The sequence below is a fragment of the Molothrus ater genome, chromosome 24 (assembly GCF_012460135.2).
Source record: "Molothrus ater isolate BHLD 08-10-18 breed brown headed cowbird chromosome 24, BPBGC_Mater_1.1, whole genome shotgun sequence".
NCBI lineage: Eukaryota > Metazoa > Chordata > Aves > Passeriformes > Icteridae > Molothrus > Molothrus ater.
The window spans coordinates 3,269,493-3,283,933 of record NC_050501.2 but is presented as its reverse complement, the minus strand read 5'-3'; the positions used below and the strand labels follow the sequence as shown (position 1 = coordinate 3,283,933).

At 51.3% G+C, this 14,441-nt stretch overlaps 1 protein-coding gene across 1 annotated transcript; it reads right to left on the bottom strand.

Moving 5' to 3' along the window:
* Window positions 1–12,655: 12,655 nt before the first annotated feature.
* Window positions 12,656–14,232, bottom strand: POU3F1 (POU class 3 homeobox 1). Its single transcript, XM_036397172.1, has one exon. It carries the CDS (start codon window positions 14,230–14,232, stop codon window positions 13,117–13,119), a length of 1,116 nt encoding a protein of 371 aa, XP_036253065.1. The 3' UTR covers window positions 12,656–13,116.
* Window positions 14,233–14,441: the final 209 nt, after the last annotated feature.

Below are 14,441 nucleotides of genomic sequence, written 5' to 3'. Positions count from 1 at the left end.
TATCCTAGATTCTTCTTGCCCACATTTTATCCTAGATCCTTCTGCCCACATTTTATCCCAGATCCTTCTGCCCACATTTTATCCCAGATCCTTCTTGCCCACATTTTATCCTAGATTCTTCTTGCCCACATTTTATCACTGATCCTTATTGCCCACATTTTATCCCAGATCCTTCTGCCCACATTTTATCCCAGATCCTTCTTGCCCACATTTTATCCTAGATTCTTCTTGCCCACATTTTATCACTGATCCTTATTGCCCACATTTTATCCCAGATCCTTCTGCCCACATGCACTAAAATGCAGGTACTGGGTCCCCAGAAAACAGCACCAGGCTCAGCAAGGAGCAAGTCCCAGGAAAGAGGCTCAGGAGAGAGGGGCCAGCCCCTGCCCTGTGCCTCCTCAGTGAAGCCAGCACTCAGATGTTTTTCCTGAGGGGAAGGGTGAAGTTTCTGCAGAAAGACAAGCCTTCCCCTGTGGTCCTTGTGCTGGTGCTGGCAGGAGCCATGTTTGGAGCAATACATCACCAGGGGAAGGTACCTAATGATGTATTGCCCTAATACATCACCATAGCAACAGCACTCTAATGATGCATTATTGTAATGTGCTGCCCAAGTGCCCATTCCTCTGGATGATGTATGCTTGGGGTGGCTGTGCTCTGCCAAGCCCAATGCAGCAGAGCTCTCCTGGCTGCCAAGCACCTCCAGCAGTGTTGCTGCCACTGCATGGGATGCACCACTCTCAGGGTCTCTGCTGGTCAGGGTGACCCCAAAATATTTTAAAAAGTCTCTTTTTCCCAGCCTGGTGCTCGAAGAAGGAGTCAGAGCTCTTCAGTTCTCGGTCTCAAGGTTGTTTATTGTTTCTTAGCTATAAAATTCTTTCTCCTGTTCAGCCGAGGTCCACTCAGCAGGACAGTCAGAGGCTGTTATCTTTTTATACTAAAAACTACATATATAATATTTTCAATAACTTCCCAATACCTATCACCTATGTTAGACAGTGAGCTTCTACTCTAAACCAACCCAAAAGTGCCACCATCACAGCAGAAGATGGAGGCCAAGAAGAAGAAGGAGAAAGGCTGGACACACCCAGATTCCTCCATCTTTCCCCCTGAACCCCCATTCTAAAAACCCCAAAATCTATTTTTCACCCTGTGATAAATTCACTGTCATTCTACTTAAACTTTTGTGGCTTGCAGATCCTCATCTAAGGTTGGTAATTTGCTCCATGGGTCATAATCAAACCCAGAGGTGTCCTGGGCTCTGTGCCAGGGTCTCTGAGCCCCCTGGCAGGGGTCCTGGCAGTCCAGGACAGCCAGAGGGATGTCCTGAATTCTGACACACCACTGTCTGTTCGCTCCCACCTTTGTGGGCAGAGGTGCTACCTTGCCACCCAAGGCTGGGGGAGCTCCCAAATTTGGTGCCCATCACAGTTCTCTGGCAATTACCACGACTGTTGTCCCTTTTCTCCCCTCCCCATCCCACAGCCAAGCTACAGAGTCACTTGTGGAGCTCTGAAAGACAATTTTAAAAGCATTCCTTCCCTGGCATTTGGAAAATCCAGAAGGGGAAGTGACAGGCTGGTTTGTGCATTTCTCCAGCCCCTTCCAAGGTATTAAGGCCACACAGTGCTCTGGGTTTGATCATTAACAATGAAAATACCAGCTGGAATTCTCCTGCTGCCTGTGACAGGGACAGCATTGTTTCTAATTCACACTATCTTTTTGAGCATTCAAATGCCATCAATTCAGTCACCCCAGTGCGTAGGACAGTTATCTGAAATGTTTTCCCAAACAGCTCAGTGACTATAGAGCAACAATTCATGGCATTGCTTGGGGACATCTGTGCAAAGCAAGGCTCAGTAAAGAGCTGCTGGCCAGCTGAATGCTCCCTGTGTGGACCTCAGATTCCTGAGAGGAGCAGGGAAGCTGGCAGACAGAGAGGCTGAATGAATGGCAGGAGAAATCATTTCATCTATGCAAATCCATGCCAAGCTCTCAGTGCAGCTGCTGGCAGTGGGGAGCTCTGCCCCTCTGGACTGACATGGAAGAGGATTTTATTGAGCACTGAGATGTTCCTCTGCCTCACCAGCAGCAGGAACTGCAGCCTCTGGGATCCTCCACAAGCACCAGGTGAATCCTCCATGGCAGAAACAGGGCCCAGAGCAGGTTCTGTGGGATGTCTCTCTGCTCTGAGATTCCACGCTGCTTCTAGAAATAGTAATTAAAGACATAACAAGTGTTCCACTGGGCAGAATATCAAACACTCCAGATATTGATTCAATTATCTGCCTTTTAACAACGCTGACCTGTGCCTGTCCCCAGCACCAGCAAGGCTGGGCCAGCATGCAGGGCTGCTCCCCACAGCCAGGCTGGGGAGCTGAGAGCCCTCCTGGGACAGAGCCAGCCCTGCCTTTTGGAATATTTACCAATACAGCTGGACAGGACATGCCTGAGCTTGTCTGGCCCTTAGTGCTGAACCAAATATTGGCACTGTGGTGTTTCACCCCACAGACACTTTTGGCTGGCTGGGTGTGTGGTGTTTCACCCCACAGACACTTTTGGCTGCCTGGGTGCTGCAGTTGGCACTGCAGACAAGTCCAGGCCTGCAGGAGCTCTGGTGGTGCTGGGATGGAGCTTCCCCCCATAACAGGGGCTGCTCCTGGGGTTTCCCTCTGGCAGAGAAGCTTTAAGGGGATGGTGAAGGAAAGGAGTCGGTTCTGATGGAGGGTTTGGATCCAGAGCTTTATTCTGGCCCTCAGGCCTCTGAATGCAGCACCAGCTCCAATAGAACTCCCTGAGCCCGTGGCTGCTGCTCCTTTAACCCCGGGGAGAGGGGCAGGGAAGGGGCAGGGAGGCACCAAGCAGGGACAGGAGGGGAGGGACAAAGGGACAAAGGACACCTGGGTGGCCCAATGCCCCCCAGGGGTAGAGGGCATCCTTTGGATCTGCCAATCACTCGAGGCCCTTCTGGAATGCCAGGAGTGACAGACAGTGCTGGGAGGGGAAAGGAGAGGTGACTGACACACCTGGGAGGGAATTATCAGGGCAGGGACCCGAGGTTCTGGGGTAAACCCTGAAATCACAGCACAACAACTGCCCTGGGCAAAAGGTGCAGGGAGAGCAGCACAGTGCTCTGGACAGGGGCAGCTTTTAGTGTCCAAATCACCCTCTGAGCATCAGTGCTTGGCCCCTAGAAAGTGGAAGTTAAGGCACCCATGGTTTATTCCTTCTGCCTGTGTCGACACCAGCCCTGCCCAGGGCAGCAGAGGGGTCCCCATCCCTGCAGGGATGGAGGGCACAGCAGCAGGAGCTCTGCTGGCTCACAGCAGCTCTGTCACTGGGGCCAGCAGACAAAAACCGGGGCAATGCAGATCACAGAGCCACCACCGTTGTTTGGAGCCATTATTTGGAATTTTCACTTGGATTTTAAACTGGGGGTTCAGGGGGACTGGATCAAGGCTGGTGTTGCCAACACTGTGGAGTTCACCATGAGCTTGAGGGAACCTAAACCAGTGCAGGGATCCCCTGGCACAGCCCAGGACCCCAGTCTGGCCAGAGCAGGGCTTGAGATGTCACACCTGCTGTGTCCCCAGACCTGCCTCAGCTGTCCCTGTGAGGGTGGGTGCAGAGGGATGCCAGAGGCCTCCCCTCCATGGGCTTTGCCTTTGCAAGGCTCCTGTGCTGCACCTGGGCCGATTCCAATCATCTCTCAATGTTCCAGCAGTGACAAATGACAGGATTTCAGCAGGAAAAAAAAAACCCAAAGTGAAACAGAGTGACCAAAAAAGGAATGATTGTATTATCAATAATGTTTCCAGTGGCTGATGGATGAGGACACCCAAAGGATTTTTAAGATTTCAGTAGAAACCCTCCAAATGGCAGCACAAAGGCAAAATGTTTATTAACCCAGGGTGTCCTGAGAAAATCCTCCAGGGAATTGCACAGGATGAATCCACCCAGGATGTGCATGGATCCTCCATGCCAAATGAGTGCTCAGCATCATGCAGCCCATCTAACAGCACCTGGGACAGGATCTTCTCATTCCTGCAGAGACAGGAAGGATCCTGAGAGGGTTCCAACAGGGATGAACAGACAGACACCCTGCTCCTTGGGACCCCACTGTCCTTTTCCTTCCTTTCCTTCCTTCCATTTGCTCAGTGCAAATGCTCCCTAAACAGCTCTGGAAACAAGCAGCCTTTTGAAAGCTGTCCTCTGCTTTCACTAATATCAAGAGTAGGGAACATCAAGAAAAAAAATCACCTCCTAATTCCTTGGGGGACTGAATTTGCAGAACAGGCATCCTGTCTTAAAGATAAATATCCCCCTCAAAAGGCAGGCCCAGCCTTGCCCTGTGCATGGCAGGACATTCAGCTGATGGTTTTGTGATGCCACACGTCCAGCACAGCCTTGGCAATGCTCTTGTGCTGGAAACATATTAGACAACGTTGTCATGTATTGAAAACTGGCAAATCTCCAGGCTGGGGTTTCAAGGGATAATTTGTAGATTGGATGTTAATGAATATTATTGTTGTTATCTTGCAAGGCTGTGCTGACTTCACTCTGTTGCCCATTGCACATTTGGATTTTTAGAAAAAGAATTTTAAAAATTACCCCCATAAAAAGCAGCATAGGCAATTCCAGCACAGCCAGTTGAAGACACAGGAACAGGAGATTCTTTCTGTGCCGTGTCACTGCCTCCCCAAACACTTGCTGACACAGGATTGTTGTTTTGAGCCCTCTCTGTCCTTTTTTCTGCAAACTCACCCAGCCTCAGTAGTGCTGCCCCAGCCGTGGCACGTGGAGCATCCTCAGCAGCATAAATCTTCTTTCATCTCCATGGGGAAAGAGGCATGGAGGGGAAATTCTGTCATTTCTTCAGTTCTGTGCTGCTCTAAGAGCTGTGATGGGGCTTTCACTGTCAGGAGCCTTTTTGTGCAGAAGATCAGAGCAGAGCTCACCTGGGGCAGGTGCTCCAGTGCAGCAGAGCCCCCCTGCAGCCCCCCAGGGCCAGGCTGGCCCCAGGGGCACTCCCAGCCTGCTGCAGCCCACCGTGATTTATGTGGCACTTGTACAATTGATGTGCTTTGTGCCTGGGGACAGTTAAATGGTAGCTCTGTCATTAGTTTAAGCAGAGGTTAAAGGTGATCAATAACAAGGGTTTCACGCCCAATTGATCACCCCTTGCTATTTATTTCTGCCTTTTGCTTTCCATTCCACGCTGCTTTTAGAAATAGTAATTAAAGACATAACAAGTGTTCCACTGGGCAGAATATCAAACGCTCCAGATATTGATTCAATTCTCTCCCTTTTAGCAACGCTGACCTGTGCCTGTCCCCAGCACCAGCAAGGCTGGGCCAGCCTGCAGGGCTGCTCCCCACAGCCAGGCTGGGGAGCTGAGAGCCCTCCTGGGACAGAGCCAGCCCTGCCCTGGGCAGGAGGTGGAGGGAGAGCAGCACCGTGCTCTGGACAGGCAGCTTTTAGTGTCCAAGTCACTCTGAGCATCAGTGCTTGGCCCATCCTGCGAGCCTTTAGTGTGACTGAAAGGCACATAGTGAGTTCCAGGGAATAAAAATCACAGGACAGATTTTCACAAAAAACCCCAAAAAACAAAAAAAAAAACCCAACAATAAAATAACCCCAAACCAAACAAACAAAACCAAAAAACCACAACCCCCCTCCCCCAAACAAACAAATAAACAAACAAAACTAAACAAAAAAAAAAAACACCAAAAACTGTCATATTTTCTGAAAAATCCTCTTTGCCCAAGACTCTTCTAGGAAGCTGAGAAGCCTCAGAGAAAAATGAAAACAATATTATCTCATTTGCTTCTCCTGTGTTTTGCTGCTTTGGAATGTGGTCTGGAGATTGTTTATCCAACATGTGAATGGTTTTTACTTAATGACCAATCACCATCAGCTGCGTCAGGACTCTGGAAGAGAGTCAGGAGTTTTCATTCTCATTCTTGTTAAGCCTTCTGACTGTATCTTTTCTCTATTCTTTAGTATAGTTTTAGTATAGCAGAATAGAATAGAATAGAATAGAATAGAATAGAATAGAATAGAATAGAATAGAATAGAATAGAATAGAATAGAATAGAATAGAATAGAATAGAATAGAATAGAATAGAAATTTAGCCCTTTAAGAATTTGGAGTCAGATTCATCATTTCGCCTTTGTCCTGGGGACCCAGCAAATACCCCACACGTGCATGAAATACCCCACACGTGCATAAAACATCCCACACGTGCATGAAACACCCCACATGTGCATGAAATAACCCCGAGGTGCTGCTGAGGGCCAGCCAGAGCTGCGGGACGGGAGAGCCGGGGCTGCAGTGCCCGGCTCGGGCTGGAGCCCCTGGTGGAGGGCAGAGCTCCAGCAGAGGGTGGTGCCTTCCACAGCGCTTTCCTCAACACAAACAGCCCGTCCTGCTCCCCACAGCCCCGGGCAGCAGGGCCAGGAGCGCTGTGAGCACATCAGGAACAAACCCACAGCACTGGGAGGGGAGCAGGGCAGCGAGGATCAGTCCCTGCTGTGCACGGGGATGCTCTGCCCACCGAGGGACTGAGAATTCCCTCTGCCTCTCATGGGGATGCTCAGAGGGACTGAGAATTCCCTCTGCATCTCACAGGGATGTGCTTCCCATGGAGGGACTGAGAATTCCCTCTGCATCTCACAGGGATGCTCAGAGGGACTGAGAATTCCCTCTGCATCTCACAGGGATGCTCTTCCCATGGAGGGACTGAGAATTCCCTCTGCATCTCACAGGGATGTGCTTCCCATGGAGGGACTGAGAATTCCCTCTGCATCTCAGGGCAATGCTCTTCCCACAGTGGCACTGAAAATTCCCTCTGCATCTCAGGGCAATGCTCTTCCCACAGTGGCACTGAAAATTCCCTCTGCATCTCACGGGGATGCTGCTGCTCTTTTTGCTGAGGTGGCTCAGCAATCTGTGTAAATTAACCCTTGTGATTTAATGGCATGGTTTATGACATTACTTCATGAGAAGTAAGAACACTGGGGGGGGAAAAAAAAATCCTAAATGTTTCTCATGGTTCTTAAGAAAATGAATGGGGGATGTGGGAATAAAATGCAGGAGTTGTGACAGCATTTTAGAGGAAAGTTTGTGTTGTAGCAGATCTCATAATCACCCTCCTGTACAACTCCCTTATTACCTGTCCTTCTGTTGATTTGCCTGCAACCAGGTTATTCTTAAACATGACTGAAGAAACATCTCCAATTTAAAACTAGTTATTTATTTAAAACGTCTCCAAACATAAAGACATCTAATGTAATAGTCTGACTCTTTATCCTGCAAATCACTGCAAAAGATGCAAATGTGTAAATTCATTTCCTAGAGTTTTGTCTGGCTACAAATTTATGATCCAGCATAATCTCAGTCACATAGCCTTTAGTGTGACTGAGAGGCACTAATACACAGTGAGCTCCAGGGAATAAAAATCACAAGGCAGATTTTTGCTTTAAAAAAACAAAACAAAAAAAGCCTCCAAACCAATAAAACTCAAAATGTACAATAAAATACAAAGATATCCATTTTCCCATTGGCTCCCTCATACCTTCTACTGATCCCTGACTGCAGAGCTGGAATTTCCAGCACCTCTTGTGCATATATGTGATATTTGCAAGAAGATTTTTGTGCACTTTTTCATTGATTTACTTTGAAGGACACAGCTGATCGGGGCGCAGCTCCTGAGACAGAGCTGAGCAGCTTCAGTGAGCCATCCACCTCCCCTAAATATGCTGCCAGCTTGGAAATATGCTGTAGGAAATCCTGTTCTGTGGCTGTGGTAACTGCTGAGAGTTTTGGCCCTAGAGAATCTGGTACAGTGATGGAGAGCAGATCTCCCTGTGGAGCTGAGAGAAGCCAAAGTGCACAAGGAAACAGGTCCTGGATGCTGCTGGTGCTGCCCAAATGCCTTGATCAGGCAGAATGCTCCAGAAGAAAGGTGAGAAAAAGGAAAACAAAGAAACATCTTTAAAGTTTGGCATGAATGAGAAGCATTCCTCGCTGCAGCAAGCGCCCTCAGCAGCGTTTGAGCCAGGGAAGCAACGTCAAACCTTTACAAGAAATAACGCTCAATTTGCCCAACACCAAAAATAATGTGATACCAAGGACTATGAAATATTCATGAGGGCTGATCTAACATGCACATTACATGGTGTGAGCAGCACCACATGCTTTAACCCAGCCTCTGCAGTCTCGTAATCCCCACGCGTGGCACAGACACTGGGTCCTGCCAGCTCCAACTGGAACTGGGGGAACTTCTGCTGGCAGAGCTTCCTCCAAGGACACAGGAGAACACCTGAGGAAGTGCAGGTGGCCACGTCTCTGCTGCTGGGCACCCCTACTCGCAGCAAATCACAAGTGGGAGCAAAGCTGAATGCCCATAAATCAGCTTGGCAGAGCACAGTGGTGGCTCCCATGAGAGATTTCATTGAGCTCCTTCTCTGTGTGTTTGCTACACAGGCACATACACGGCCCTGCTGCTCAGAGCCCACTGAGCAAACCACAAACCATTGCACTCACTGGTGGAAGCCTGCAGAAAACCTGTGCTTTGGAGCTGCTCATTTCAGGAAGGTACATTGGCCTTGGTCCCCATGAGCAGTAATATTAAATTTAGCGAGAGCAGACACTCATTTATGGACATTTAGCATTTTAAAACAAAACCAAAACACCCCCCATGCCACCTCAAGCTTGCTCCTGGTCCTGCTGGGGCTGATCTGCCCCAGGAAAAGAGGGCAGCAGGCACTGGCAGCAGGCAGAGCCCCCATGAGTGCCCATCCCCAGCCCATGGCAAGGGCCAGCACCAGCTCCGAGTCACCAGCCAGGATGGGCTCATTTCAAACAGCCCAAATGTAAGGAAAACACAAGGAGAAGGAATTCCAGAGTTGTGGAGTTCTGCCCCAGGGCAGGAACCAAATCTGCTTCCAGTAGCTGTGAAGTGACAACTCTGAGCTGTCCTGGGGCTGATCCAGCTCCAAACAACCAACGGCAGAGTTAGCATAAAATTAAAATATATGCAAACATCATTAGCACAGAATTACAAGATTTGTTTAACCTGATGGTATTGAAATGTCTCCTTCTAGGGGAGAGAGCAAGCAGGAGTGGGCAAAACTAGGAACAAGACTCTTTGGTGTTAATGTTGATGCTCTGAATTTCCATGTAAAGAGATGATAGTGTTTCAGCTGCTGCCTTAGCTCATTAGGGGCCAGTTGCACCACAGCACAGTGCTGGGATCAGGCACAGCTCTGGCTGGGCAGCCCTCAGAAGAGACCAGATTCAGTGAAAAGCATAAGATGAACATGGCATTAGTAATTACAAGTGACTGTGCCTCGCCAGGCAAACTGCTGTGCTGCAGTCACTCCTGCAGTCGCTGTACAGCAAGCATTCCCTGCTCTTCCAAGTGGCAGCAAGAATGCTGTAAGACAAGAAAACTGGAAGAAATTGCACACTGGAATACTACAACCTTCTCCTAAGCATGCATGAAAGCTGATAGGCAACTGGGAAAGGGGAAAAGTGATACCCTACTGAATATTGTCAGCCTAACAGAAAACAGCAATGTCCCAAAATCACCAATAACCAGTTTATAAGATGACAGCATGTGGGAAGCAGAGCTGCCCTCCCCTGTCCCTGGAGCACACAGACAGGCTGTCTGCCCTGGCAAGGGGGGCACAGCACAGCTCACACCCCTCTGTGAGCACGAGAAGGGCTGAGCCCACACCAGGGCTGCATTCACCGGGTACCAACTTCCCCATGTGGCCAAAGAGCCCTGGCTCAGCCCCTCAGCAGGGTGAGATGTAAACCCTGGCTCAGCCCCTCAGCAGGGTGAGATGTGAACCCTGGCTCAGCTCCTCAGCAGGGTGAGATGTAAACCCTTGGTCAGCTCCTCAGCAGGGTGAGATGTAAACCCTTGGTCAGCTCCTCAGCAGGGTGAGATGTGAACCCTGGCTCAGCCCCTCAGCAGGGTGAGATGTGAACCCTGGCCCAGCAGCCCCTCTGGACTGTGGGCAAGGCAAGCAGATCAGCCCAGCCCCTGGTGATGGATGGCACTGCCCCAAGCACAGCCTGCTGCCACCACGGGACCAAGCAGAGCCTGAATGCTCTGAAGGGGATGTGCTGGGGCCAGGCACTGCTCAGCAGCAGAAAGCTCTGGGTTAGAGCAAGGATTTCCCATCAGCACAGACCTAAACCCCTCTCTAAACTGCACTGGCAGTGCTTCTGTTCCTTATCTACACTTCCTACTTTGTATGTTTACTGTTTGCGTTGTTAAATAAGTATTTGTACCTCTGCTTTTCTTTAGTGGACCAACACCACATTCCTACCTTTTCTTGCTTTACTACTGATGTAGTAGTATGAGGTCATGCTTTCACCTTAGTGAGAAACAACCACCCAAAAAAAAAGAAAAAAAGAAAAAAAGTCTTCCCCCAGTAATTGCCATTTAATCCCTGACCAGGAAAACTAACAAGTTATTCTAAGATAGGCAAACCTTTGGGGCATCTGATTTTTAGAGCAGCTGAGCACTGCAGCAAGGAGATATACAAAGAGTATTTTATTTTTGCTGCTCAACAGCACGAGAGAGCTAATGCAGCAGGGCTGCCAGTGCCTTATAGAATGTGACACACTGAACAACCCAAGGGTGCTCATCCTCCCCAGCACTCACAGCACATCTCATCCCTTAGCAGAACACAATGTGAAAACTGACCCTGCCCTTCTGAGTATCAATACAAATCCTGTTTGCCATCCAGGTTAGTTCAGAATGAAGAGGTTACTGAAATGTCTCCTACTATAGAAAATCAGCACAATTAAACATTCAATGCAAACGAGTTTGTTTTCTTTAAGAAACAAGCAAACAAGAAAACCCCTCTTTTGTTCAGTTTTGTTTCTTCCCTTAAAGCGTGGCTGTCAAACAGAAATTCTTAAGCAAAGGCTGCAATTACAGCATGACAAAACACTAAAAACAATGGTACATGTGTGGGGAACACACGAGGTAACAGATCAGGACAGATTCTCAGAGTTGGAAATTAATTTAAATGCTGTCATGATACATTGACTCAAATCCTTAAATCATCTTCCTCCTTTACTTTTTTTACTGGAGTGTATCATCTAAGCTACTACATCTGCAGAGCTATTTAGAAATTAGTAAATATTCAGTAAAAACAGCGAAACTTTTTGAATTCAGGATCCCTACCACAGCCCTACCATTCTCTGCTCTTTTATAGAAACCAATCTCATTATAAAAAAGGAAGCTAAGCCTGTAGCAAAAGCTGACAGAACACACACTGCACACTAAGCCCTTTAAGTGAGATTTTGTATTATGCTCTGCATGCCAAGGGAAGTTACTAAAACCCTAACCCACAGCATTCACTAGCTGGTTTGTATCACAAAGTGAGCCATTTCTTTACAGGCTATTTGATGAAATAACTGCTCAAAGTGACTTTATTTTAAATCTCAAAAATCAGTTTACTTTTTGAATTTTGAATGAGAACTTGATAGTCTTGAATTAGCTGATGTAGAATAGCTACATTATAAGAAACATTGAAAATGCACTAAATTATAACATTATCAATGGCAAATGTGACATTGCTTAGACAAGTGATACACACCCCCACCAAAGGCACAAAATGCAACAAAATCAAACTGCAACGAAGACAAGAATCTTCAAGTATAAATTTTCAAGAGTAAGTTACATTTGGTATGTTAGAAATTTTTATATATATTAAAAAGAATTATACATAAACTGCAATGCACAATGCCGTGCTTTCGCTAGAAAATCCCCTTTAAAGCTTCTGTTTTCACAGCACATAATTTGTGCCGAATAAAGTGGGGAAACCATCCAATGCCAGGTGTCTGAGAACATCAGTAAATTCTCTGCCAACTAAAAAGAAAGAATTTGGTCCTTTGCTACCAGATTTCGATCAAGTATTTAATCAGTGCAAGAGCTCTGTGTGGGAACATTTTTCAAAAGTTCTCCCAACACACAAAACCCCGCAGGAATCCAAGGACCTGCAAAGGCAAACAATCCTCACATGCGACTTTTCTTGGAGCTGCAAGAGAAGGTTTAGAGATGCAGGATCACTCTTCCAAGAACCGATAGGCTGAAAATACATTTTTCTGCGTTTTCTTGGCAAAACCACCAAATATTCGGGCATGAAACCACGACAAGGAAAAGCTGGTGACATCAGAAAAAGCGAAGAGCGTGGTTTGAGCAGAAAGAATCTACTCAGCAGCACCAGCGTGCGTGGATTACCCTGCGATACGTGAGAGGAAAGTTCCGTGCGGGCCGTTTTGCGTTCGCAGCGCGGAGAGCCGCGCTCGGATCGGTAAAAACCCTGCGGGGAAAGGTGCGGGGAACACGGCGGTGCACAAAGAGCATCCACGCAGGGGAAGCGGCTCGCCCGGAGCGGAGAGCCGCGCTCGGATCGGCAAAAACCCTGCGGGGAAAGGTGCACAAAGAGCATCCACGCAGGGGAAGCGGCTCGCCCGGGCAAAGCCCGCCGGGCACCGCGGGTGCGAACCGCGGGGGCACCGCCGACACCGCGAACGGGGCTCCCCGGCGGCCACCGGCAACGGGACCTCGGCCGCCACCGGCCCCGACGGCCGCGCTCCGAGCCTGCAAAGACGACACGAGACCGGTTCCTGGGTAAATGGTTTATGTAAGTAATAAAATATTTACTATAACATAAATAGAAACGTACCCTCGCAGTCTACATTGGTTTTGCAATAAGAGATACAAACAAAAAACCGAAACCCCCAGGGGAATGGACCGGACTGAACCCACCAACGGGAGGGTGGTGCGAGCTCCGCGCACGGTTAGAAATAAATAGAGACGGGCCGGGAAATGGTTTCGAAGCGTCCCCCCGGGCCGGGCCGGGCCGGGCAGAGCGGGAGGGGCCGAGCCGGGGGCGCCGCCGCCTCCCGGCCGCGCGAGGAAGGGAATAAATTAGAGATCGCAAACCTTTGGCTACTGCTGCGGCGGCCGCTGCGGCTCCGGCGGGCGAATAAATAGAGCGGGCGGCCGGGCCAGTCTGAGAATAAATTAAAACGCGTCCCCCGCTGCCCGTGCCCGCCGCGCCGCCGTCGGGGCCGCGGGGCAGTCACTGCACGGCGCCGGGCAGCGCGTGGTGCAGCGGCGAAGTGTCCGCCTGTGCGTAAACGTCCTCCATGGGGGGATGCGGGACCCCGGCCGGCGTCATCCGCTTCTCCTTCTGCCGCCGGTTGCAGAACCAGACCCGCACCACCTCTTTCTCCAGCTGCAGGGAGTCCGCCAGCGAGGTGATCTCGTGCGCCGAGGGCTTGGGGCACTTGAGGAAGTGGTTCTCCAGGGCGCCCTTGACGCCCACCTCGATGGACGTCCGCTTCTTCCTCTTCCTCCCCTGCGCCGCGATCTTGTCCAGGTTGGTGGGGCTGCCCGTGCTGGAGTCCGTCTCCTCCAGCCACTTGTTGAGCAGCGGCTTCAGCTTGCACATGTTCTTGAAGCTCAGCTGCAGCGCCTCGAACCGGCAGATGGTGGTCTGCGAGAAGACGTTGCCGTACAGGGTGCCCAGCGCCAGCCCCACGTCGGCCTGCGTGAAGCCCAGCTTGATCCGCCGCTGCTTGAACTGCTTGGCGAACTGCTCCAGGTCGTCGGAGCTGGGCGCGTCCTCGTCCGACGGCTCGGGCGGCCCCAGCGGCGGCGGCGATGCCGCCAGCTCGTGGCCTCCCGCCTCCTCGGCGCCCAGCGGGTCGCGCAGCCCGTGGTGCAGCGCGGGCGCCGGCGGGCCCAGCATCCCGTTGAGGCCCGCGTAGGGCTGCGCGTAGAGCAGCGGCTGCCCCGACGGCGGGGACATGGGCGGCAGGTGGTGCGCGCCGCCCTGCGCCCAGCCGCCCGCCGCGCCGCCCGCCGCCGGCTGGTGCACCAGGTGCGGCCGGTGGTGGAAGGCGGCGGCCGACAGCTCTTCGCGGGGTCCCGGCGGGCCGCCCTTGGCGTGCTCGGCGGGCGGAAGGTGCGCGCCCCCTCCGCCCCCACCGCTGCCCCAGTCCGTGCCGGCGCTGGGCAGCCACTGGTGGTGCGCCAGCCCGACGGCGTGCCCGGCGGCGGGGGCCAGTCCCTGCAGGTACTCGTGGTGCATCATCTTCTGCACCTCGCGGTACGTGGTGCCCTGGTGCAGGCGGTCGCCGTCGGGGTGCATGAGCGCGGCGGAGCGCGGCAGGTACTGCGCGGCGGCGGCCATCGCGTGTGCGCCGCGCCGCCCGCGCCGCGCTTTAGAGCCGCGCGCCGGGGCGCGGGGCCGCCGCGCGCCCGCCCCGCCCCCGCGCCCCATTGGCCCGCCCGCCGCCGCGGGTGGCGCGCGCCGCCCCGCCATAGGGCGCCGCCGGCGGTAGGGCCCCGCCCCGCGCCGCCCGCTCGCCATTGGCCGGCGGCGGGAGGGCGCTGCCCACG